Source organism: Rosa chinensis, chromosome 4 (assembly GCF_002994745.2).
Source record: "Rosa chinensis cultivar Old Blush chromosome 4, RchiOBHm-V2, whole genome shotgun sequence".
Taxonomy (NCBI): domain Eukaryota; kingdom Viridiplantae; phylum Streptophyta; class Magnoliopsida; order Rosales; family Rosaceae; genus Rosa; species Rosa chinensis.
In genome coordinates this window covers 38,821,522-38,849,181 of record NC_037091.1, presented here as the reverse complement: position 1 = coordinate 38,849,181, position 27,660 = coordinate 38,821,522, and the positions used below count along the sequence as shown (strand labels likewise).

The 27,660-nt window shown below is 39.4% G+C and overlaps 1 protein-coding gene across 2 annotated transcripts; it reads right to left on the bottom strand.

Annotated features, from left to right (window-relative positions):
* Positions 1-533: 533 nt before the first annotated feature.
* On the bottom strand, positions 534-21,157 carry LOC112197722 (protein NO VEIN). 2 transcript variants are annotated; one of them, XM_024338523.2, is made up of 14 exons: positions 20,441-21,157; positions 19,635-19,972; positions 17,916-18,567; positions 13,929-14,033; positions 13,602-13,758; positions 12,636-12,890; positions 10,610-12,396; positions 8,535-8,747; positions 5,374-7,638; positions 4,717-4,826; positions 3,205-3,604; positions 2,814-3,128; positions 2,284-2,541; positions 534-2,054 (listed from the first exon to the last, which is right to left on the bottom strand). In XM_024338523.2, exons 1-14 carry the CDS (start codon positions 21,038-21,040, stop codon positions 1,008-1,010), a joined length of 8,502 nt encoding a protein of 2,833 aa, XP_024194291.1. In that variant the 5' UTR covers positions 21,041-21,157; the 3' UTR covers positions 534-1,007. The 2 variants fall into 2 exon arrangements, with proteins under 2 accessions (XP_024194291.1, XP_024194292.1); XM_024338524.2 differs by having other exon boundaries at positions 10,610-12,387.
* Positions 21,158-27,660: the final 6,503 nt, after the last annotated feature.

The following is a 27,660-nucleotide window of genomic DNA, read 5'->3' as shown; positions in this document are numbered from 1 at the left end:
AAATCGTGCTTTACTCGTGCCCGGCAAGATATGGGCTCGGGCCATGGGCCGGGTCGGGCTTAATGTTTAAGTAAATGGGCCGGCCCAAGCACGGTACGAAACACGACTAGGCCCGCTTAAAATGAATCGGGTCGGCCCGTTTGCCACCTCTAGTCACAAAGCACCACCAAACGTCGCCCGTGCCTTCAAACCTAGCACGGCTGCACGGGATCGAAGTCCCTGCCGCTGACCACGTCCCCGAAGAGAACAACGCCGTAAGACGTCCTCTGGCAGGCAGGATCGAATCGACACCGCCGCCCTACTGCACGAAACCCTAAGGTTCGGTATATTGAGCTCCAAAAATTCGGGTGTTCTCTTCTTTTCCCCCTGAAGTCTGAAACTTCTTCATAGGTACTGTTATTGTTATATTACCTTGTCAGTATGATTTCATATCATTGAATTTTTTATAAAAATTTTGGTCCTCAATTGTCAAAATAAAAAAATAAAAAATTGACTGGAGTACATTTATATGCTCTTCCATACATTCTTATCAATTAGTTAAGAAAAATTCAATTACTAAAATGTCTTGAACACTAGATTTATTTCCCTGTGATAGGGCAGAGTCCTATATCAGCAAATGTGGTGACCATGTGAAATCACTGTACAATATATTTGATTGCAAGACCTTACAGACAACTACTTTAAAGAAAGGTATTTTACTGTACACTATCTTTTGAGTTTTGACAGTACACCTGCACAAGTATGACTACTGACGGTTCTCAGTCTGTACCATCATGGTTTCCACTGTCAAGTTCCACATCCATCTGCAGAAGCCAGTATCTTTCTATGCAAATCAATTTATCAACCAGACTGACCTATACCCATGTGCTAAAACCTTTTAAAATGCGAGGGCGGCAACTCCGACATGCCAGATCCATAAAAGCATAACGGCGCTTTGGATCAACAGATTTGTTGAACTAATTAACCGACTCCACTGAACAGAAGCAATGATCGCTATGAAGTGCCTTTCAGGACACAAGAAATAATTCCTTCTCCTGCCTAGGCATCGAAAGATGCAACTGTAGCTTGCCCAGATGACACAATTTTACAGGATTCTTGTAAACTGAGACTCTTGCAGCATTATTACCCAATAAGAGGACGTGCAAAATGCTGAAGGCTTCACCTTTTTCCGCTGCAAATTGCCACTCCCTCATTGATATGTGGAACCAATCCTTTTTTTGTTGTTGGGTGGCCTTAACCTCAATGAACTCTAGACTATCTTCCTTCTCACCTACAACTATGTCATAGGGTAGCCCAGTTTCAATTCTTTCATTAACCCACCTCACAACTGACTTGCCAGCTTTTGCAATTAAGTATTTAAAAGCAACAACCTCACCTAACCTCCCGGTAAGCATTGCATCTCTTCCACGCATTGAATCTCTTCCACTAGAGCCATATCTAGGATGGTCTACCTTGCTACAATCAGATGAACCCAAAACGCGAGGGTCAACAACAAAATCTAGATTATTAGGATTGAAATCAGTATCCATATCAGTCTCATCATCAAAGTGTTCCTGCAAATCATTGGAGTTTGGCAGCACTAAAGGTGCAGATGTTGTTGCTGTACCCTCACCAATTGTCCATTTAATGTCGACTGAAATGGGAGTTGATTCAACTGTTTGTCTGACATGGGTTTCAGAATCATTATCCATTTCAATTTGTGAGACACTGGTAAGCTGTGCAAATTGTGCCTGAGCCTTGAAAAGATTTGCATAACCAAAGCTTAGTGGGGCTTTCCAACCAACAAAGCGCCAGTCACTTGGCTGGGGTAACCTATCATTATGCACATGTGACAGGGACCAAACAGATTCTCCATCAGGAAGCTTTGGCACCTTTTGGCTATTGAAGATGAAAAAGTCTATCTGCTCCTCAGTTGAACCTGATTCAGCCATTGTTGTGATCATATGAAGGAAATTTGCCAAGTGTAATTCTGGTTTTCCATCAAAAAACAAACGAGAAAGCTCCATAAATAATGCGTGAGAATCTGATTCCTGGGTTGTATACAGATCGTGATCCTGTATTTATAAAACAAGAAAGAAAGAAAAATGTTGGTATCTCGCAATATTCCGTAAAGCATGAGCTGCATCACTTGCATCTTTCAAAATTTAATTGGAAAGAGAAACTGATTGTATGAAAATAGTCTACGCTTTTTTTTTTTTTGGCGGAAGGATATATGTTGGTTCAAACGTATCTGCATCAATTTTCATTTCGTTACAACATTGGATGAAAGATGAAATATCATACCTGCAGAACACAACTACATTCGATTTGCTTCTTGGATTCACTTCCAGCAATCTTTATAACATTGCGGTAGGACAGCTTTTGAACTTCTACTACTCGCAAACGATTTAGTATATCGAATCCAGACTGCTTGAGTTGAGAATATTTATCAGGATGTAAACTATGTAAGTAGCGCTGCGCATATGGCAGAGCCCAATCCAGCAATGCAGCTTTAAAGCTAGAATCTGTCAGACCATTAAACATCGCCTCACGAGTCACAACCTGCATTAAAATGCACAAGGGGGCAAAGATAATCAGTACATTATCTCTCTAGTGTACATGTATTAACATGTCTATTTCCCACTTTTGTTCCTTTTAACTTTTTGATTTGAGTGGCAACATATGGCATCCTAAATCTTGCACAGTTTTTCTTACATTTCAGAATCTCAAATTACATACGAACTGTAGATTGGATAATCCATTTAAGTTCAATTTTTCACATCAAAGCATGTGATGAGAACTACCATGGATGCTCGTGCACAAACGTATCTTACCTCTGAAAGTGCAGAAATCCCTAAGGTTCGCATGAGGACGGACATTTTTGTACTTATGATCTCTTCATCATCATTACTTAGTCCACCAGAGTAAAGAAAATCAAGTCCATCCATATGCATAAACTGCTTCTTCAACATCTTATCATCACACCAGCACAGGAGACCATAGGAAGGATGCAGAGATACCCACTTATCCTGTACAGTAGGAAGCACAGTACATTCCATCCTTGTAAGCGAATCTTTCAAGTATACAATATCCTCAGCACTCATTCCTGATTGGAGCCCATCAGCCCACTTCTGAAAAACTTGAAAAACCTGAGACAACAAAGAAGCAATTAGGTAACCATGCCGTTCGACTAGTTATAATATTACTCTGAACTAGAGTGCTTACAGCATTAGCTGCTTGTGAAGGCAAAACAGCATTTGAAAACTGTAGCAAAATCTGAAGGTAGCTACGAAGAGGAGGGATCTCATGTACTCCACATATATCAACAAAGAAGTCATGAAGGGCCGGGTAGAAATTACTCAGAATCCTGTTTATGGGGCGATTACCAACTGTTGAGTTGCACTGATGATGGATCTCCTTGATTTGGTCCACAAAGAAAGTAGAATCATCCCAGTATACTTCTTCAAGGGACAGAAATGTACCAGACACCACATCCTCATGCCGGAAGCTAGATTCATATGGAACAAATACAAAAGGTTCCAAACAGAATTCCTCTGCAGTTGTCTTCTTTGAAGAAGCCATTTCATTCCAGATTAATGAGTAAAATTTGGACATTTGTGCTAGGCTGACACAGAAAAAATAAAAAATAGTAAGCGTGAGCAATACAATTTGTAATAAAAGGAGATGCAAAATCATGTACACTAAAGAGAATAATAGGAGCAATAAAATTGTCCCTTCAACAACAATGAAAAATAAAAAGTTCCCCGAGTATAGCAAAAAGAAAGAAAAAAAACAGAAGTTTCCCAAATGAAAAGGCATGCTTGCACCAGCCAAATGATATTAAATAAATATTGCCCCAACAGAACCAGAAATGGCTCTATAAGACATTATTAAAACGCGTCTGACTGACTGACTAAATCATCAGCAAGGATAGAAAAATTCCAGCACGATATAACAAAAATCATCTGCTTTATCAGCGACCAACATGGCTTAAAAAAAGTGCTGATTCAACACTAATCCAGTAACCCGATGCTCATATCAGCTTCCTTTGCTTATTTAAGTACAACAAAGCATCATGCATGTTTAGGCTCAGCTGCGCAGCAATTTAGAAGGCACTAGTATTACACATGTTGACAATGTTTCTTAATTAAGGGAGGAAAAAAATATCTGTTTTACTCATGAAAAAACACTTGTTAGAAATAAGCAGACGAACTAACGCCCAGTACCAATCATGGCCAACATCAACATAGTTCTTTTTCCAATATGCTTATTATTAGTTGTGCCATATGGCCCCAGGCTTTATTCTTGGTCTACAGTATAATGTTTATCCCCCACAAATACAGTAAAAGAAGCTTAGTACAGTCAGATTTGGAAACCTTGTATTGCTTTAAGAATGAAATTTCCTTCCCCCGGTAGACAAAAAAATCCTGAGTCTGCCGGTGTGTAAAAATATCCTCCAATTTGATAGAAGTTTAATGCTAAAAGCATATCAAACCATGGCCATCCGTAATGAATTAACTTAAATTAATAAAACAGAGTAAACTTTAGTGGACATAAAGTAGACAAATGAGATGTTAAGAAGAACTCTTGTAGTTTTAGCGTGACTTAATTTTCTTGATCCAGTGTATTAAGTATTAACAATAATGGTGAACAACATAAAGCAGCCTGAACTATCCAAGCTAATAATCTCATTTAAGAAAATGAAGTCAACAGTTGTGGGATACAATCAAACCATACCTGGCCCTAAACGGATTCTCACATCTCCATAGTTTCAACATCTCCAGAGCATCGTGAAGAGAGACTCTTGTCTTAAAACCAATATCAAATACAAATTTTTCACTGGTAGCCTGTTTCCCAAAAATAAATAAATAAATAAATAATAATACAAATAACGATAAGGAAATTTCAGATTCATAATTTCAACAGCTGAAACCTTATGATTACAGTGAGTCGAGAAATATAGAGCCAATTATTGTCACATCATGAGAAGACAAACTCCCACAATACTCTCGTGATGGAGGAAAGGGAATGGCTGAAAAAGATTGAATATTAACTATTGGGTTGCAAATCAGATTCTAGGACCCAAATGTGGGAATTAGCTGTAAATATCAACCAATATTGATTCGTGTGCTTGGCCTGAATATGGGTTGGGCATGAGGGGGGCATGATAAGGTAGAACTGCACATTGGGAATTCTAGGCCTTTGCATTATAATATATATGATCTGGTGTCTCCATCAATTGCTGACTGGTTTGGGTTGGATGCACTAATTTTAGCAAATACATAAATATGAATTCTCAAATTAATATATCTGAATGGTAGGTAGTATTGGCAACCTATGACTTTGGCCATTGTAAAAGGAATAATAATTTTGTCTGTACCATATTAAACTGACCTTAGGAACAAAAAAAGGGGCAGATCCACCAAGAATTGACCGCACTGCAACACTGTCGTGATATAGATCCTTGGGATAGTGAAGTTTATCATCCATTCCTGATACTACCCATTGCACATCGCAGATGGTGCTCATAAATGAAGATTTGAAGGGCTTTCTATCTGCAACAGACTTAGAAGAGCAGTACCCTGTAGCTCTGTCACTATAGCAATCATCCCATAATTTATCGAGAACCTCTAAGAGATACTCACAACCTTTTCTGTTGCCATCTCTGGACAATAGGGATAATAAATGGACTAACTCAGGTGATTCCCAATCTGTGGCATTCAACCCATGGGAAATAGTATGCTGGTCCCAAGTTAGATTATTAAATAGAGCCTCAGACAACTCAGTGAAACCCTTCTCAACTTGAACTACCTTCACAAAATCCACAATGCCAATTTTCTGGAAAAAATCTCTCCACTTCATCAGTCCATTTGGAAGTGATTTAGCAACTGGATGCTTCAAATAGGAGATATCAACCTCATCCCATGTCAGATTTACCCTATCAATCAACCTACTTATGTCCACTGGATTTCCAAATTCTTTACTGAAATGAATTGATGCCTCAGCAGGTCGTTTAAAGCCATTATTAGTTAGAATATAAGCTTTATTTTGTAGTTCTGATATTATGTATTCCCTTTCAGCATGACAATCAGAGCAGCTCGACTGTAAGTGAACCATTGCGAAGCAGATATAATCAGTCATCAAATCTTCATCCCTAACTGTAATTCTATCATCAGATATAGCTGGCAAGATGTGAGCCTTGAGAATCTCGTGTGCGGACAACCGTTGGACACCAATTCTATGGAGCATACTAATGACTTTGTCAATTGGCGTCACATCCATGGATGGCATATCAGCAGACGATGCATAGAGCTCCGGACTTACAATCCGAAGTTTAGCATATAACTTTGGAAAAGATTCAAGTCCATGATGATCCCCAAAACCAGTCCCTACGGCATCAAACTGTAGCCAAATTGGGCCTTCAACGACTGCACCATATGTACCATCTGAAAGAGGTATGAATGGAATTTTTTGAAGTTTTTCTAGGAATCCCATTTCTATTCCAGAATCAAAGGAAGTTTCAACAGAAGATTTGAATGACATTGCATAAAGTTCACTAAGCAAAGAGGCCATCCAACCCATTCCCATTGATTTGAGGCCATCCTGCTTACCACATAAAGAAGCCATTACCTGAAGCAGAACTGTGGGCCCATACTCTGCAATACCTAGAACTCTTGCAAGTGGATCAGGCAGAACTATATCTTTATCCAAGAATCCAAGGCCAAGATGCTCATGCAGTAGACCATCAGGGAGAAGTGAACGAGCCTGTTTATTCCAATTTCTTAGGACCTTGCAAGGAGGAACCCATTCTTTCTTTTCTCCTTCCTGAAGTAAGCAATTTGACATCCGTAATTTAGAAATAATTAATCGAGGAAGAGAAGAAAAGAAACCATGCACTTCCCCAACAAGTGGAACAAAGGACATGTAAGCTGCCACAGCAGTCCCAGGATTCTCTTTGAAACATGGAAGAGAACAAAATGATTTCTCTGCATCGACAAATAAACCAGGAAATTCTGACAATAGCCATTGGTTCCAGGGACTATCTCCATCCACTTCCTCTCTGGATGAAGGAAGAACAAAATCACCCTGAACAATAAATTTCAGTCCGTATGTTCTAAGAGGAAGAAATGCAAAAACAGGCTGTTGGCCTATATCTGGACGATAAATGCCCTTATCCGATTCCTTCAATGTAAAAGCAATTGAGATTTCTGTTGTTTGCACATCACTACGAAGATTATCTGAGTGCAATTTTTGAGATACTACAAACCATGTCATCTTCGTATTACCATGTGAAACCTTGACAATACCGTCTCCTACAATTTCTTTTCTCATGACAGTAAGTGAATCATCGATTAGGTTTCTAAACCGGATACACTTGAGGCGGTGAAGAAAGAGTAGTAAAGATGGATGAAGATCTGAAAACATATTCATTATGTGGTTCAAGACAGTTCCATCTGATACTTTCGATCTGAAAGGAAGAACAATACAAGTTTTCCAGCAGTAACAATCTGGTTTATCAATGTCACTAGATGTCAGCTGTCTAAACAACTCAAGATTGCAAGGAGGTACAACTGTGGGCAGAATTAAACCAATCTGACCCTCACTTGTATCAAACTTGATATGAAATCCATTAGAATGAATTTCTGGAGCATCTGTGACCTGCAAAAAGGCACACCAATGATACCTTATTGTCCAGAAAGGTACATAATGAATATTTTCTGCTTAGGGTCGTTAAAGAAGACTGTAGCCCTGCAGCGATCTGCAGCCGTGACTTCTTTTTCGGGTTGTGATGTGAAACAAATAGAATCTTTGATAATATTAGGGAGTTGACTTCCATGTTCAACAGAACTAAATTTTCTTGGTCCTCTTAGGGCTTCATTGAGATTCATTGTCTAAAATAGTTTAAGTCCATCAGTTTGAATTATCAGGAATTGTCTTCTATTTGGAACTACATGGTTTGACTAGGTGTTCTTCAGTTAGTGACTTGTGTCTTAGATACAGTGCTAACGGATATCTATTGCGTCTGGTGGTTTAATGTCTTGTTCTGTACTATTTTCTTTGTTCTTTTTCAAAAAAAGAATTATCAATAGAAAGTAAACCTACAAAATATGAGGTAAAAAGCAAATTAGTTCTCTCTCAAACTCTACAGAAGATTTCAAATTCTTACCCAAAATCTATTACTACTTTCTCTCAAATTTGTTTTGTTTCGCTTGTTCATTTTCATGAAAGTATGTATCCTATCAAAAACAACAATAGTAATAAAGAAAGGAGGCCAACGATGTCATGGGGCGATAACCCTAAGTACCTGATGATCTCAACAATCACACGATCTACAAGAATAGTATGATTCCATGTCATAAAACAAAATAAACAGTGACTGCATCCAAAACTTTCTATTGATAAATGTGGAGCAAGGGGCCTCCAAAATGTGAAACAATCCTAGAATGGCACATATAAATAAAAGTGTCTTCATGGACTAAAATAAACATATGATGCCAGCTCAGAGATTTGAACAATACTGTGTAAACAATCTGAGAGAGAGAGAGATCACCTACACGAAATACTGATTTGAAACCGATGCCCTTTTGCCCTATATATCCGGCACTGGATCCTTTCTTGGTTGAATTTCCAACATCACAAAGTGCTCTAATGTTCTGGGCAGAGAAGCCTTGCTCATTATTCAAAACAACAATACCTGATTCTTGAAGAATGAATGCTAGAGTTGGTTCTATATTTGTTGGATAAGTATTATCATCAGCATTTTGAACCTGACACAATAGAGGCACTTAAAACATCAAGAACTTATCAGATGCTTGTATACTTTTTACTTCAATTAAATAGAAACCAAAATTGAATAGCAAGGATAAGTCCAAAAAGGAACAGACCTACAAAACAAAGCCCCAGACAAACAACAGCAGCAGAAAGACTAGGAAACACACAACTCTCCACAAGAACAAGGACCCTACATTACAGCAGCCTTCCAATCTAACAGAATGGATGAAAGGCTGTAGTCTCTGAAAAACATCAAAACAGTGGCCCAAAGAGCTGTCTAGTATCTTACTCTCTCCCAAAGCTCTTCCACCCCTACACCTAAGTACTCTTCAAATATCCGCCTACTTATTTTCATCCAGAGTAACTCATTATAGCATCAAACATGCAAAGACTGAACAAAATCAACAATATTATTAATGCACATATGATGTAAATAAAAAGAACCAAAAGGATAAACACCTCGTATTTTCAACCTATATACTTATTGGGCTGAAGAAAGTGATTTTCTTCATTTCTTTTTCATGATAAATACAAGATATATTAAGAAGAAATCAAGTTTTTGGACGGTAAATTATAATTACGGTCCTTGTCACTAGACTCATAAACAATTTGGTCCCACAATTTTCAATGTTGTTATTTTGGGGGTGTACTATAGTTATTACATTACAATCCAAAGAAAATTTGACACATTGGGACACGTGAAGAAGCCATCTTCTCCAGCTCTTTTCCTTCTCCCTCTTCCCCCACCTTGCTTAGATATATTTTAACCCATAAAAATTTGATTTTGCTACATTATTGAGTTTCAAGGCTTGTGACCAGAGCTTCAGATCCATACAAAGACTAACCATGCACTATCGCTGGGAATATCTCCAGTGAAAATCAGGTTACAGGCAAAACACAATCACACTCGACATGAAAGTTTCTTCCTCAAACGAGCTTCAAATTGGAACAGAGGACTTGATCCAATGTTCAAACAAGATATCAAAGAAATCCCCATATGGGAGCTCAAGGCCTATATTCTTTTGGCTGAACATCAATTTCTCTGTTAAATGTACATGACAGTGGAAATTAAAAACAGTTTTAGAAACCCATCAGATGGTCTTTCAAAAACCCAAAAACATTTCCTGTCAAAAACAAAACAAAACAAACAAATGAACGATGGGATTTTAACGTTCTTCTGCATATTAAAAATCTGGGTCTGAATAATTACAGAACAAGCTCTTTAATTTTGAAACATTAATTGCAAAAACACACTAACCAAAGCGACCCAAGTACCAAAAAAATTTCAGGAATACAGATGAAAACCACAATTCACCTTTTCTTTTTTCTTCAAAGGAGTAAAGCAGAAATTAATTCTCGAGTACGCCATATGTAATGTGTAACACAATTTTTTTTTTTTTTTTTTTTTTTGGAAAATAAACAACTTCCATCAAACAGAACACCAGAATGGTAAATGCCCACATATCAAATCAAAGTCCCGAGCTGGGCCAGGTATCAATTACTAAACAAATCACATGGACAGTTGACACCAAAAGACTTCTAAATATAAGGCACATACTTAAGTTTCGTGTGTTGCGTTGGGTTACTTTTATGCTTTTTCCAGAGGCCTGGGGACATCTGGAAGGAAAGGATTTTTCCTATTTTAAGAATAGGTTTAATGCACAATTTCTCCACGCCTTCGGGATGATCCAAGGTTGTGAACTTCCCAAAATATTGCACGGCAGAAGTATAGGAAACCAATTGACCAAGCACATACAAGATAAGAGAAGGAGGCGATAACAACAGTAGACCATCTATATAGTTTATTTAATGAAGTGGACGATTGCACCAAGTGAAAGAAATAACAAAGCAGCCTTACCAGCTCAAGAAGAAAATGAGAATCTTGAGAATATAATTCCTGTGAAAGACAGTGCAGAGCTCTCCCTAAGCGAGCATGCTGTTTCTTTAAGACGATACTTTCAAAGGTCAATGGGCTTGAATCCAAACCGAATTCATCTCTCCTGATTGACTCAATAACCTGGAGAGCATCTTCATGTTCATTAATATTAGTAGGATGTTGTCTGTAACCAATGCCAATGCCAATCCCAGCATCAGAAACTCCTGCACCATCAACCATCCGGCTAACATCAGCACATCCTCCTTTATGCTCAACTGCCCTAACAGATGCAGCCATACTCTGTTCAGAAGCAGCCAACTTTTTTGACACATTTTGCATATATTTTGAGTCTGACCCCATTTGATCTCTATCAGCATTGAGACCAGAAACCTCAGACATGAACGAATCGGTAGAATCCAAGGAACTAAATACATGGTAATCACTAATCCACTCCACTATACCAAGAGATAAGCCAACTTCATGAAGTATGAGACGCTGCTCTATTTGGATGCATTCATCCAAAATGGCTGAAGCTGCATGCTTAAAAACAGACCGCATCCCAGAAAGTAACACATCAGCAGCAAAACTGCGAAACTCTGCAGGTAGATACCCCAGGCAATCAAGAAAAAAATGTGATATAACAGACTCAGCAATTTTCGTCTTCGTTACAGCTCCGTGTAAGTTACTGCCTTTACCAGCAGCAATTTCAACAACCATTTTCTGTCCACACAAAACTGTTCCTTGATTAAGAGAACTCTTCTTGTCATATACTTCCATACCATCTAGATAGGTCTTGAAAATAACTTCAAATGCACGCTGTACATGGAATTTCAAAAGGGACACGGGGACATGTTTTTTACCCCCAACCAGTGAAAAGAGAGATAACATTTTCACTGCTGTTTGAAAAGAGGATCCTTGAAGAGCAGCTTTCGAGAATGAATCTACAGTAGCTGAATGATCTAACCGAATAACTTTGCCATCTTTGGTTACCAAACAGAGTAATTCATCTGTGTTGACTTCATTCAATAACCACGGTACAAGAGGGCCAAGAGAGGGAGCAAATAAGAGGTCCCAATGTGACCATAAATTCAAATCTGACATCATGGGTGCCCTAAGTAAGACTGCAATTGCCTCCTTGGATGCAACAGATTGATTGCTTATTTTCTGGCCACTGTCAACACTCACCAAACTGCTTTTCAATACAGCATTCTTACTACAGTTTTCCAATGATTCTATAGTGTAACTAGTTCCGCATATTGTCATTGAAAATAGTACACATTTGGAAATTGCAGTGTCTTTATGCTTTCCTACTATACTTTTAAAGTCTTCTACTGAACCATTTTCAATGGTATGGAAACTAAGGGCCGGGAACTGCTTCCCAAGCAGAGAAGAAATGTTCAGTTTGGTAATCTTTTGGTCCTCCCATAAATTGTTTAAAGCTTGAGATACCAAAACAACTAAATAATGCGGAAGCATGCAAACCTCCAAAGGAAACTTTCCACTGCTGTCATCTTTCAAGAACTTGCACATCTCCGGTGGCAGAAGATGGGCATACTTTTCTAAAAACATCATAAATTCCCCATAACCAAGGGATCTAAATTCCTTGACAGAAAATTCTTCAGTCAACCAGAGCTCACAATTCCAAAGCTTTCTGAAGTAAATAAATATCTTCTCCGGAAGTGATTTACCATTGCTAGACATTCCTTGATCAGTCTCAAAATATGTAGCAACTTTCCGGATTATCTCTTTAACTGAAACACCTGTGGAGTCTAATCACAAAATACAATAAGACATAACAGTTCTATGAGAGAAAGAACATGGCAAGGAAAGGATGCCAAATTAAATAGAGGGAATGTTGTTAGGGGGAAGAAAACATTATATATCAACTGCAATATGGCTCCAGAATTCCTGGTCTCAATGCAAAAGTCTTGGAAACCAAGCAAAAATAAAAGCATGGCACTGGTATCTTTAAAAACTTAGCTTTCCAAATTGAAGTAAAGAATCTTACCATCCACCACAGCACTGACTTTCTCCTCCACCTCTTCTCCGGAAATAGAATACTGAGCCAATTGTTGAGGACTCTGTGGTTCATATGATGATTTTTTAGTTTGCTGCCACAGAGGGCATCTTCTCTTGACATGTCCCTCTTGATGACAAAGGTAGCAGATGTGTCCGTTTTCAGGCTCCAACTTCTTACGACTCCTTGGGATCTTCCTCCACCGACGTGGACGATCCTGATGATTTGGCTTCAGGCAGCAAGAGGCTGCCACACACAATGTTAAACTCATAATTAATTGCTTATAAGTAGCGTGTCATGGCTCTTTGCTGCAATTACTTATTTTTGTTGAAAGAATATACAATCAGAATTTCCAGAGTCACTTTGTCTAGAAATTCAATTATCATTTGGGCTTTGATCCTATTACTTCCTAGCATTTTTATTTATTTACCTACAGAAAACCTCTATTTTATCAAACTCTATTGGGAAAGTGGGATTCAAACTTGGGACGTCTACCAGCAGAGTAGAGATAAATACTTGACCAGGCCTAGTTGGTAAGCAGAACATTTTCTGCTAGTATTCCAATGACTTAAACACAAAATCAACGACATTTGTTCAAAATTTGCACAGTAAAATGATTCAATTAGATTCAACCACTGCCATCTGATGACAAAAACTAAGGGCCTATCTCTATTTGATGTGACAATGAACTCGTCATATAGTCTCAAAAGCAATACCAATTGCCCTTCAATTTAAACCAACCAATTTACTTGTTAACCAATCTCTTGTTTAAAATTTCACTTTCCACTGTTCTTTGATCATCATGTACCATCATAGTGATTTTCATTGTATATGAACTTTTACAAACATGGAATAAACGGTTAGAAAAGAATACTATATATATAACAGACAATACTGCACAGTGCAACACCTTGAATATTCGTGAAAATGTGAGTTCAAAAGAGCACCGTTACTCACTTTGTCCATGTTCGGTGCTGACTGGTGGTGCATCCTTTATACTTTGTTCGACATGTTCAGGATAATTATCAGTTACAGTGTTAGCCAACTCACGTGGACTAATGGTTTGGGACGTATCAAACATATTATCCCACATTCCACATTTGATAGATGAGACCTGCAGAACAAGTAGTCACAAAATGATGGCTCAAACAAATAAGGTCATACCTTAGCAACTATTGGTAATAGATCAGAAAAATCAACTGAAAGACGGCTAGAGTTTTAAGATCAACTACTAAACTTGCCAGTAATACAATAAAGAAATGCACAATATTGACGGTGACTTACGGCAACATTGAGTAATCCAACCAAAGGGTATGTCGAAAACATTGCCATGATTCTCTTTGTCCTCCTATATTTTGTATTACAAGAGCGAAGCATGGCCCAAAGTACCTACAAGAAACAGAAGACAAGCTGAGAATACTAATTGTAGAAGTTGAAACAGCATTCCGCAAAAGTGAAACTAAACGATAAATTCAGTCACTTCAGCAAACCAAAGAAACAAAGCAATAAGTAACAAACTAATGAAACATACCAACACCACTTCCAGTTCTCATAATATTGCTACAAGATATCAGAATGGACAACCAACACATTTAAACAAACAAATAAAGAAACATATAAAGGAAAAGGTAGCAACAACCACGATCCAACTATAATATCATTAAATCACATAATCCAATACCACTAACCATCAACAATTAGAGTTAATGCTAGTAAAACTTAGTGGATCTAAGCAAGATCAAGAGAACCCTTTTCAAAAAAGCAAGATCAAGAGAAATTGCAGGCACCCAAAAGTACTCAATCGACAAACAGAGTCTAATTAGACACAGAAAAATCACATGCATAGAGAAAACCTTTCTTCGCAGAATGTGAATTGCAACTGTTAAACCCTATCATGTTCAATCTCTTAATATTATACAGCCATTTTATACTTCTCTCAGTTATGAGAAATCCTTCCAATTTTAAAACTGGTTAGGGCACCCCCACCCTCCAGAATATGGCCACCCAGAACTCCCCCTAGGATTAAAGCCACCGACCCGTACAAGCAGTTGGTTTTTGGGTCTGACATCCTCGGGACCACACGGGTTAATGCCATTGTGGACGCTCTTATTTTGGGTCTTTCACCCTAGGGAAACACAATCCCTTCTTAATTAACAGTCGGATTAGGGCAACCGAGGTGTCATCCCATACAAGTGGATCATTTGGGTGTTTCACCCAAGGGAGACACAATCTCTTATCCTCCCCAGATTAAGGCCACCGAGGACACCCTGTACAAATGGATTGTTTTGGGTCTTTCACCCTAGGGACACAATGCTTCATAAGTTATGCTTGAGCCATAACCAAATTAAACATGAGAGATTTAACTATTTACTTTCCTACCAACTTAGACCCTATTCTCTTAATTCAGTCATAAAGAAGACCTCGATCTTTATCAAACCCAATACCAGACTAATCTTCCTCCCAGTTGATTGTTACAAAGGCATTAAACAACTTTGGTTAAATAAAGTACTATCCCAATCTTCATTCAAGTTTAACATCCAAACCTGCTATCCAGTACACGATCTATTTACTGGTTAAACCCTTAATCACAAAATGCTACAACACTCTTTTCATTTGCTTAGTCTAACAGTTACAATTAAAAAGAAATCCTCTACCACCAATCTCCTCTCTTGTATATGTGCTTGGGATTTTCTCTCAGAGCTCATATGCTGAATTTTTTTTTCTTTTCTTTACTTTCTGGTAAACTATTTTATCCATTTCCCCCAGTGATTGACTAAATTTGACCTATTTACTAGCTACCTGTACTCTAATTGATATGTTACAGAACACTGGTCTTTATACCCATTACCTGTTCCTTCAGCACCTTGGGAGGATGCAAGCATGGATTTCGTGGTGGGGCTGCCTGGGAGTCAAAGAGGAATGGATTCAATCTTCGTGGTAGTTGACTGGTTCTCAAAAATGGCGCAATTTATTAGCTGTAAAAAGACAATGGATGCCTCGAATTGCTAATATATACTTCCACGAAATCATCCATCTACATGGGGTGCCTAAATCAATCACTTCTGATCGAGGTTCCAAGTTTTTGTCCCATTTTTGGAGACCATTGTGGAAAAGGTTTGGAAATAAGTTACAATAAACAGCGCCTACCATCATCAAACCGATGGACAAACAGAAGTTATTAATAGAAGTTTGGGTAGCTTGTTGCGAAGTTTAGTTGGAGAAAATCCAAAGCGCAGGTATTGCACAAGCAGTATTTGCTTACAACTATTCAAGAAATCGCACTACAGGTAGAAGTCCTTTTGAAATAGTGTATCAGAAACAGCCAATGCATTTTCAAGACTTAGTCCCTATACCAGATGTTGGGAAGGGGAGCATAATGGGTGAAACTGTGGCTGCAAAAATGCAAGAGCTGCATGACGAGATAAGGCTGAAATTTGAAGAGTCAAATGCCAAGTATAAAGAGTGTGCAGATAGAAAATGACGTCCCTGCAGTTTCCAAGAAGGAGATATGGTCATGGTTCACCTGCACAGAGAGAGGCATCCAGTTGGTTCCTACTCCAAGCTAAGTAAAAGAAAGATTGGGCCTTTACAAAATTATCAAGAAGATTTGACATAATGCTTATGAGGTTGATTTACCGAAGCACTTGGGCATCCACTCTACGTTCAATGTTTCGGATATATCCACACAGCAGCAAGGATGTTAAGGAAGCTATGATCAGCGCTCAAGGACGAGTTTCTTTGAGGAAGGAGGGAACGACGCAAGTTATTAGATGTTCTTGGTAGTTGTTTGTTTTCCTTTAATGTCTTTATTAAATGTTGTTTAGAGAGTCTACGAGGGGTAGTTGTCTGTTAGCTGTCTTAGCATTTAATGTGATCTGGGAATTAGGAGTCTTTAAGTATAAACCAGAAAAGTTTAGGGAATGACTGGTGGTATTTAATAGGGTTTAGCCCATACCTGTAAAACTCAGTTCTAAAGCATCTTTTATCAATGTATTCCCAGATTGAAATACTTCACAGGCTTTACCTGATTTCCCTTGAAAATCTAGGCTCCAACAGTGATTGGAGTAGTCTTCCCCTAGCTTAAAGTGCCAGTTTCACACTTAGTTTCTGGATTATTATGTTTGCGTTTACATCAAAAATACATAACCAGTAGACTCCTAGAATACTAGATGACTCAGTTAAAGACTTATTAATAAAATGATCCTTGAATACTTAAAAGACACTATACTCACCATAAGACTTAAATACTCTTAAAAACACTAGAATCAAATAAAATGCCCTTTCATAAAACTGGAAAAATGACTCTTGGTTTGTTTATATGTTATAACTCTACTAATCAGTCCCTAAAACTACCACGGAGACCGTACTTTGGACCAGAAATGGTTAGGCTTGGTCTTAGGCTTCCATAGAGGATATTTAGCTGCATTACACAAACTACATAATATATATATATATATATATATTTCAATTAAAAATTATAAAGAGAAGCAACGTTAATTCAACAACAAGATACAAGAAATAAAGTGGACAAGAAGTTCACAGGGGAACCAATCTACAAAGCAAGATTCCTAACAAACATAACAAAAGCAACCCAAATAAGATATACAGAACTCCTCTTCCAGAACAAAGACCATAGACTACAGCGGCCTTACAATCTAACAGGATGGATGAGACTGTAGTCTATGGAATTTGTTCTTGAAGAGGAGTTTCTCTGTTCCTAGTTGGGCTGCTTTGGTTATGTTTGTTATAAACAAAGACTAGACTACAGTAGCCTCCCGATGTAACAGGATGGAAGAGAGATTGTAGTCTTTGAAAACCGTTAGAACAGAGGCCCAAGGACTAGGAGCTGCCCAATATCTTACTCTCTTCCAAATCCCCTCCACCCCTACACCCATGTAATCTTCAAAGACAGCAAGAAATCTACAGCCCCAAAGATTTAGAATATCTCATAACATATAACCTTCCCCCATTATATTTCACTACAAATATCAATCATAATAAATATAATCTAAAATTTCTAGTCATATTTTATGAGGCAAAATCTCTAGTACCGTTTTCCTTGAAATATTTTCGAACAGAGAAAATTTCATAAAACTCAATCCTATCTTTGATCCATCTAAATTTCACTAGAAATCCTAAAAGCAATGAAAACATGTAGAGAACTAAAATTCATCAGACAAATAGATAGAAATGCATGAGCAAGTGGTTTGATCAGTTTAAAATGCATCTTGATAATCAATTGTTCATATACTAACAACAGTATGAACATACCTCAGCCACAGGCTGCTCCCTACATGCCTCCTTCCAAGTTGTAATGAACATCCTCAAAAGATTATTGGCAATTGAAAGATCAAGTTTAAGCATCTCGCTGATCTCCTTAGTTTCACTGTCACTTTCTGTAGGAAGAGCATCTTGCTCTACCTTCTCTCTCTTGCGCAACTTTGAGGGAACAGAGATAGGGCAGCTTAGATTTTCGTATTTTCTTTTCTTTTTAACTGACCCATTACTCTCATTATGCTTTTGGCTTGGAGAAGGGTGGTTTGACATGAGCGAAGACCTCTCCTCCACTTCAGACAAGTAAGAACACTTACCCTTTCTGTCAGAACTTTTCAGGGATTTTAGTGAGTCAATATGACCACCAGTACCATGGTCATTACCTTTGTCATCATGTAAATAATCATTAATACCTTCATCCTTTGATCTTGAAGAAACAAGTGTATCTTCATTTCCATTCACAACAGAACACAATCCAGATTGCTGCGAAATGGCGCGAAAATGTTTATCTAGCCGCTTTTTCAGCGAGGAGAAAATTGGTGCCTTCCTCCTAGATATTTTGGGAGACTTTTGCTTTAATTCCTGTAATGATTTCCATAAAGCTGCACGTTCTGAAGCCTTGGCTTCACGCATAGCAGAAGCATGCACCCTATGTCATAGAGTTCAATTCAATCAAGAGTGTAATAAACTATAACCGAAAAGTGACAACCAGATGATCTGAACACACAATATCATCATTCTGTCTCTATAAAAACTAAAATTATTAGAAGGGTAACTTCCTTCTATGGTACCTGAGGTATGGCCAATTGGCCAATTTGGTACCTAGTCTTCAAAATAGGACAATTTGATACTTGAACTTAGGCTCCGTTTGACCTTTTGGTACTTATGTTAATTTTTCAGTTAAATATAAGGATAAAATTGACATTTAGAATCTATTTATAAAAACAAAATAAAAACCATGAGTTTTGTGGGTCGATGACCATCAGCCCTAGGTCTTCATTATTTTTTGGGTCCTTTGGGAGAAAATGAACATGAATTAATGCTTTTGGGTTATGTTGAACTTCCATTTACTGCCTTCTGGTGTCATATACTCATACGACAAAACATACGCATGCAAGCAGTGAACACAAAACAATTCTTCACTAATGAGGGGTCACTTAAACTTCCTCCTAAATTCCTACTCCATACAGGTCCACAACAAAGCCAATAAACAACAACAATATAATGTTTGTAATGCAGAAGGCTTCTTTTTTTTTTTTTTTTTTTTTTGAGAATAATAATTTGTTTTAAGGTAACAGATTAAGAAGAGGAGTTTAACGAAGCCAGAGAGAAGTTAGATAAGTTATAAGTTTTAAAGATGCATTCAGATTAGGGAGTCCGAATTGCAGCATAAAACCACATATTACTAAAGTACTTAATTGGGTTTCTGATAACCTTCTAGTCTTCTTTTCAAAAATAAAGAGACAAACAAATAAATAAAAGATATTAAAGAGAGAAAGAGAGAGAGATAGAGAGAGAGAGAGAGATGCAGTTTACTTTTGGTTGAAAGAAGCAATTAATCTGGTGGTCTGAAGGTTACATGCTTTGTTTAGAAAACAAGGGGTAACAGATCTTTCCCCTTACAAAATTGTTCATATCAGAAGATGCAATGCCTATTTATAAAAAGAAGAAATAAATAGATAAGCAGATGTATAAGAAGCAAGATATGTGGCATACCCCAAACTAAATATTCGAATTCCAAGCTTTTCCTTGCCTGCAACAGGTCGCTTCGTAACAATGAAGTCCAAGAACCCCTCAACAGAATTTTCCTTAACTTTGGGCTTCTTTAGGTACCTACTGAGTAAATGTAGTATCTCCTCACTAGATATCTTAAAGACTTCAGTTGTTTCAGAATCCACAGAGAAATATTGCAAAACTAGTGGGTGTTGCAACAAAGGACCCAATCCAAGCTCTTCAAACTGCTCAATATCCTCATTCTTGCAGATTGCAACTTCCAAATCATACAAAGATGTAATTGTTCGAACTCCAACAAAGCAATGAATAAATGCATTTATCTAAGTACCAACAAAAGATGAGTAAAAATTGGCAGGAATTAATACATAAAAATAAAAATAAAAAGTTTTCAACAGACATATCACTCTTCATTTGGTTGCTGAGAAAACCACAAAAATGAAATTGAATGCTCCCGGTGCCCGTTTCAAGTTTTTTGACCAATGGAGTGGACCTAGACAACTAAGAGCTCGCGATTATAGACGGAAAACTTCCTGTCCAATCTTAAAATATTCAATCCTTAGTTGAACACCCCCAAAGCTATTGCAAACGAGTTATTGAAAACAAACTGATTGCCCCCATCGCTTGACTTCTATAACAATCACTGTAAGTATAACAATAATCATGTTCTTATCAAAAGTTGTTTTCAGATTATTACCAAGCAGTTTCTCAGCAACCAAACAAAGAATTTACCCTAGAGTAATTAAAAACACAAAAGACAGTAAATTGATGCAGCGTAATTAACTAGTTACCCTTCCTTCAGTGACCATGAGGCGGTGAAGAGACGGCACTTGCTCAACTTTGAGCCCCAAACAAGTCTCGGCATCAACACTGAGCATCAGAAGCGCAGACTGTAACACCTTCCAGGCCGAGACGTTCTTCCCGGCGGCGACAAGCTCGTCGCGAAGCCTCTCCACCGCACGGTCGATCTTCTCGAGCACCTCTCTCGGGTCCTCAGGCAAATGCCTAGCCGAATTCGGGAGGTTCGGCGGGTCGGGCGCCTCGTTAGGGTTACGGGAGAAGCTCTGAGGGGGGAAGGGTGGAGTGGAGTGGGGGTTTTGCAGAGAGAAATTAGAGCTTGGGGTTGGGGTTGGGTAGTAATTGGAAAATGAGGAGTGTCCATAGTGGTTGGCGGGAAAGATATTGACGTCTATAGGGTGTTGGAGGGGGAAATTAGGGTTTGACGGTTGCGGCGGCGGCGGTTGAGGTTGAGGGGGATAGATGTTTAAATTGGTGGGGTTTTGGGGAGGAAAATTGGGGTAAGGAAATTGTGGGCGGGAGAGGTGAGGAGGTGGGTGTGCCCAGTTCCAGTCCCCACTGGAGGGGCGGAAGTGATGAGGGTAACCGGCCATCAATCACTGCATGGCGAGGAAACAAGAAACACGGGAGAAAAAAAAACCAGAGAGAGGAGAGAGGAGAGAGGAGAGAGGAGAGAGGAGTTCTGACTTCTGAAGGCCCACCTGCGTGGCGTTCTCCTAGTTTGCTCGATCACATTTCTAGTTTTTTTTTTTTTTTTTTTTTGTTGAGGTTATATTCAAATCTATTCTCCGACTTATTTTACATATAACCAAAATATGTTATTTACACTTCCTTAATTTTCCAAAATGTTCATCGTCTTTAATCAATAAAAAAAAAATATTTTTGAGAGTTTCTATTCATACCTCCAAAATTAATATTTTTAACTACTAAATCTACAACAAAAAATAGTGATAATGTCTTGATGAAAAGAGAGACCTAGCAGAGCGCTCTGCTAGGGTTTGTGGAGCGGCAACCCTTTCTTATTCGTCGTGACCTATACCTACTCCATTCATGGAGAAAATTTCAGGCTTCAGTCTCTTCATCTTCGTCTTCGTTGTCTTCGGAGACAGTGTGTCTTTTGAGGGGAGTTTGGGCGCTGCTGGGGTTGTGTCGGTGGGCCAACAAACTGTTGGGACGACATCAGAGGATGGCGATGATTACTGGGAGGAGTGGGATTCGGTAGAAGCCATAGTGATCTCTGCAGGCTGCATCTTTTCAACGGTGCTGCTGACGCGGTGTGATGCCCCAGAAATTCGTATTTATTTTCCGAGGATTTTCCGGAATTTAAATTATGGGTATCGGACGGTTTCGTGGCTCGTGGACGGAGCGGAAGTGTTTTGGACGAATTTTTATTCGTAAAGTGTGGAATTAGGGGGGTTTCAAGGTTGACTTTTGATACGTTGAGATTCTCCAAAAACTTCCTTCACGAAAGTTGTAGAGCGCATCGATACGAGTTCGTGGACATGCGGAACGCGAGAATCGGAGTTCGTATGAGAAAGTTATGGCCATTGGAAGGAATTTCCATTTTAGTATAAATAGAAGTTTCCCAAGTTGGAAACTTACTATTTTCATTTCTTCCATTTTCGGAAGTTACTTTCTCTCTCTCTTCTCTCTCGGTTGCTACCTTCAGAATCGAAATAATCCGACTGACCCGACCCGGACCCGGTCGATCCGACCCGACTTTTCCGGCCAACTGCGGCGGTCTCCGGCGACGAAACTTTCCAGATAGGATCGTCTCCTCCGTCTGGTCGTCCCTGTGGTGTCCTCTAGCACCGATTCTCGGTGGTAGCGGCGGTAGAAGGCGGTGCAGGTTGGTGTTTTCGGACCCGGCCGGAAAACACAACTCCGGCGACTTCATGGCTTCAACGATTCCTTGGTTGAGCTCAGAATAGCTTCGCCGATCGATCCTTGGTGGTTGTTTGGATCGATTCACGTGAAACTTCGATCAACTCGGATTGGATTACTGTTCACGGCTTGTGAGGTAGTTTTCGATCCCTTAAGCTTGTTTTCTGACTTCGATCCAGTTATGAAAGTTCACAAGCATGCTTAGATGAAGCTTTTTGATGTTGGGAGTTTTGTGAAATATTGAGTTTTTGGCCGGCGGCGGTGCACCACCGTCTGTGGTGGCGTTCCGGCGGTGTTCCGGCCACTTAAGGAATTGGTTTTGGTATTATATATGTTCTACTCGTTGATACGAGCGTTTCGATATATAATATGCAAATTTTGGAATTCGTATGGAATTGTTATGATTTTTGCAATTTCATACCGATCGATTTATTCGATCCTTGAGGATTTGAGCGTCCGATCGACTTGTGGTTTGGTCACATCGATCGTGGACGTATTCCGAGGAATTTGGGAGGTCTCGGATGTGGTTTCGCCTCATTTGGCGTCACCTTGGGAATTTTGGTTCGATTTAGGGTTTCGAACGTTATCCCTTGTGATTCGTTGACTGAATGAGAGCTGTAATTCCTTAGGTACGTGACGTAGTACTCCTTGGACGGCTATTTTGTGGATTGGCTGCCTTGTCTTGAATTGAAGACGCAGCAGGAGTTTCGAGGTGAGTAATCTCACGATGTTCATTCACGAACGGGTTTACCATATTGTCTTGGAGTTATGAGATTAACTGTGACTATAGTTGGTATTAGTGGCTTTTCTGTGTGGATGGATGACTATGTGTGTATATATATATATTATGGGATGTATATATATACATATATATTCATGTATTAGTGGCTTTGTGATGTATCTTTGTGATGATTGTCATGTAAAGCTTGTGTAGAAATATCTACGTGGCTTGTGTAGGAATATCTATGTGATGAATCGATGACATTAGTTTGATGAATCTTTGTGATGATTGTCATGTAAAGCTTGTGTAGAAATATCTGTGTGATGAATATGTGCGATGATTGCTATCTGTGTGATGACTAGCAATGAATCTATGTGATGATCGCTATCTATGTGATGACCGGCGATATCTGTGTGATGAATATGTGGGAGGATTGCTATCTGTGTGATGACTAGCAATGAATCTATGTGATGATCGCTATCTATGTGATGACCGACGATATCTGTGTGATGAATATGTGCGATGATTGCTATCTGTGTGATGACTAGCAATGAATCTATGTGATGATCGCTATCTATGTGATGACCGGCGATATCTGTGTGATGAATATGTGGGAGGATCGCTATCTGTGTGATGACTGGCGATATCTGTGTGATGATTAGTTAGATGATCGCTATCTATGTGATGACTGGCGATATCTGTGTGATGATTAGTTAGATAATCGCTATCTGTGTGATGATCAGTAGGATGATGGCAATCTGTGTGATGATCGATGAAATCTGTGTGATGATCAGTGTGATGACAGCTCGGTAACGGAGTTGAATTGTTATTAAGTTAACAGAGATCGAGAGGACTGCTGTGATGGTCGGGGTTACCTACAGACGTCTGAGTGTAGGATTACTATGACTCGAATTGCTTGACTTAGTGTGACCTCCTGAACTAAATTATATGCAGGGGTTACTATGACTTGTTTTGCTTGTTTTGAAATGTGATTGCCTTGTTTTCTTCTTGATTTGATTGATTGATGGTTTGATTTATCTTGAAAACCATAGTGGTGACGATTGTGCTCTGTGTGAGGATATGAAGGTGATTCATTGTTTTCACCTTGATGTCATGTTGATGACAAGGTTTCCGGTGGGAAGGAAATGAGTGTGATTCTTGTGACTCACCGTTGTGCGTCAAGGGATTTTTCAAACATTATCTAAGGAGGTTTTGTTTGATGGGGAATTTGTGTAATGAGATGCTAGGTTGAGAATCTGAGCATGTAGTTTAGTCACGAGTTGACCTATGTAAGCATGAGATGGAAGAGTGAAGCAGATGGCTGTAGGTGTGAGATGTATGCTTATCGTTGTTTAGGTTGGGGTGACTTGAGAAATGTGTTTTGCTTTGTGGTTTTGAGTTACTCATACGGGCTTGCAAAAGCTTACCGGGTTTGTTGTGTGGCAACCCGGTACACCATTCCAACGGTGTAGGGGTTATTTCTGCAGGTCAGGTTGATCGTGGCTGATGCTGAGGTAGCGTGCTTGCAGCTTAACGGTAATAAGTCAATTTTGTGACCTTACCGTTATAGAGACTTCCGTTTGTAGTGAGCTCTGAGGAGTATTTACGTTTTATTTTGTTGTTGTCAATTTAATTCGTAAACTCATGTGTTGTGTGACTCTGTGGGGCGAGTCAATATAGAATTTGTGGGTTCAGGGCATCAATATGTACTTGGGTTATAAGGGAATAAGTTTCTAAGTATTTTGTATTGGTGGCTGAACATTTCACGCATATATAATTATGGGGTTATATATCGATTTATTTTGTATAAAATCAGGGGCGTGACACGCGGTGGTCAAATGGTGGTTGCGAAAGGGGTCTTTCCTCCGGCCGGATTGCATGAGGCTAATGTTGTCTCATCCTACTTGTGGATCTATGCTTGGTGGCGACCTTTTCTGGGAAGCCGGCGATCTTCAAAGTCAGCATTATGAGGCAGACATTGGCCCATCAATTAGCGGCATGGTGGAGACTTGGTGTGTCACTGGCGGCAGGATCGAATGCCCAGATGAATTGGGTACTGGGGAACGACCTAGTGGGACTCTGGGCTCAAGTTGACTTTTTGGACTTGGGCTTGAGCTACAATGGGTGGACAAGAGCAATTGGTTTTGGGCCTTCACAGTTTTGGATCTAGATCTGAGATCCGGGTGATTTTTGTAAATGGATTCAGATCTTGGATCCGGATGGACTTTGGGCTTGTACCGCGACCCATCATCTTTTGTGGGCTGATTGTTTGTTAGAATGGCTTGGAATTCCTGTGCATTACTGGTATTGAATTCGGGACCCAAGTATTTGGTATTTATTTGTGAAAGATCGTCTGCCAACATGGCCATGTTCTGAAAACCTTGGCCAAGTTTGATCTTTAGGGGGAAGATTGCCCCATGTTCTGCGTTGAATTGGCTTTTGTAAAGTTGTGCGTTGAATTGGCTTTTGTAAAGTTGTGCGTTGGACTTGCATGGGTAGTAAAACCATCGACTACTCAATTTACTACTCATGGGTAGTAAAACCATCGACTACTCAATTTACTACACGGCTACAATCCGTAGTGTAAAATCAGAGCTGCGTTTCGACGTTGCTGCTCTTGCATTTTCAATTCTTTGTATTTTAGATGCAATTTTTGCATCCTTTTCCTTTCGCACTTTTATTTCTTTATTGATGCCTTTTGAGATCGTTTTGCCGTAATATTTCAATTTCAATAAATGGCTGACCTCATTTTACTCAAAAAAAAAAAAAAAAACTCCAAAATTGGTAGTTGGCCCTCCTTCAATTTTTAAATTTTTTTTTTTTTATCGAGATTACAGGGTTCCTCAAAGACTTCCTAGGCTCATAGACTAATTTGTGCCGGGGGATCATGTCAGAACGCTTCCTTCCCCCTGGCCACCAAGAATATATTGGGATTTAACTCCAATAAGTATCCGCGGGATTCAAACCCGGGTGTGAGGATTCCACACCTGGAGGCTCTTACTAGAATTTCGCAATCCTATTTTACATTTAAATAATACAAAGAAAAAAAAAACAAAAACAAAAAAAACTCTAGGTGGTAGTCGTCTTTCTGTATGCTGCTTTTGTGAATAGTTTTAAAAAGGGGAAATGATCATTTACCCAATTTTAGCTTAAAAATTGCCCACTTACCCAAACACTCTAAGAGATTATTTCCCTAATACCCAATTACGTATTTTTTTATTTATTTTTATTTATTTTTGGGACAATTTTCCATCTCCTAATTTGTCACTTAGAGAGAGAAGTGATCGGAGACCTTGCTAGACTCCGGTGACCAGTGGCCGGCCGCGGACTCCGGTGACGGGAATCCGACTACCGGTGACCGGAATCCCGAATCCGGCTACCGGACCGGTGACCAGATTCGGGCGTCTGATTTTATTACCCCCCAATAATACCCATTAATCATATTATTGCCCCCCAATAATTATATTATTGCCCCCCAATAAACATATTATTGCTCCCCAATAAACTTGTTATTGGGAATCAATAATTAGTGAAAAATGAAGATGTTTTGAATTTTGAAAGCTTTCGGAGGTTTATCCAAATAAATAATTTTATTATTGCCCCAATAAACATTTTATTGCCCCTCAGTAATCTGATTATTGCCCTCCAATAATCATATTATTGCCCTCAAGTGAATTGCATAAACTCCCAAAACCAAAATGAATACACTACAGACACAATTGATCAATTTATATGTTCAATTGTACACGTTCACTTTTTTTTTTTCCTTCCTCATTCTTGGAGGTCAAAGTATACCAAAAAATAAAAATGCTCTGGGCACCCATCGGAGTGTGAGGCCAGCTGGTTTTTTTGCCGGTGCTTCCCCGGCGGCGGTTTGGAGTTCGTGACTGGATTGGGCGGCGGGTTGGGTTGGGTTGGGTTGGAAGATGCGACCGGGTTGGGTTGGAGAACTAGCCGATGATTGGCTTATCTCAGGCCTGGAGACTGGAGTCGGGTCGTGTTCGTCTTTCTCAGTTGGAAGGAGTGGTCGGGGCGTGGTTGTGTAAGGGGAGCGGAGTCGAATCGGGCTGGGATCGGAATCAGATCCCCGTTGGGGCTGAGTTGTGGCAATGGGCGTTGGATCGGTGGTTTGGGCGACGACGGCGCTCGGAGGTTCAATTTGGATCCTAATGTAGTGCTCCGATCTTGGGGCTGGCTTGGGGTGGGACCCATGACGGTTGAGATCATCTCTGATGGCGGTGGAGACTTGATGGATGTGTTGGCCCGAAGCTGGTGGTGGGGCGCCGGAGCTGCCATGGCAGAGAGAGAGAGAGAGAGGACCGTGCTGATCGGAGGGATGAGAGAGAGAGAGAGATATGAGGCAGAGAGAGAGAGAGAGGACCATGCAGATCGGAGGGATGAGAGAGAGAGAGATATGAGTGTAATTTATAAATTAAAATGAGGGCAATACTGTCAAACACAGTTAGATTGGGTAAATTTTAACCCCATAACTCTTGGTGGAGTAAGTGGGCAATTTTTAGGCTAAAATTGCGTAAGTGGTGACGGCCCCTTAAAAAAACTCAATAAGGAGGTATCTTGTCGAGGAGGGTATATATCTCGTCTAAAAAA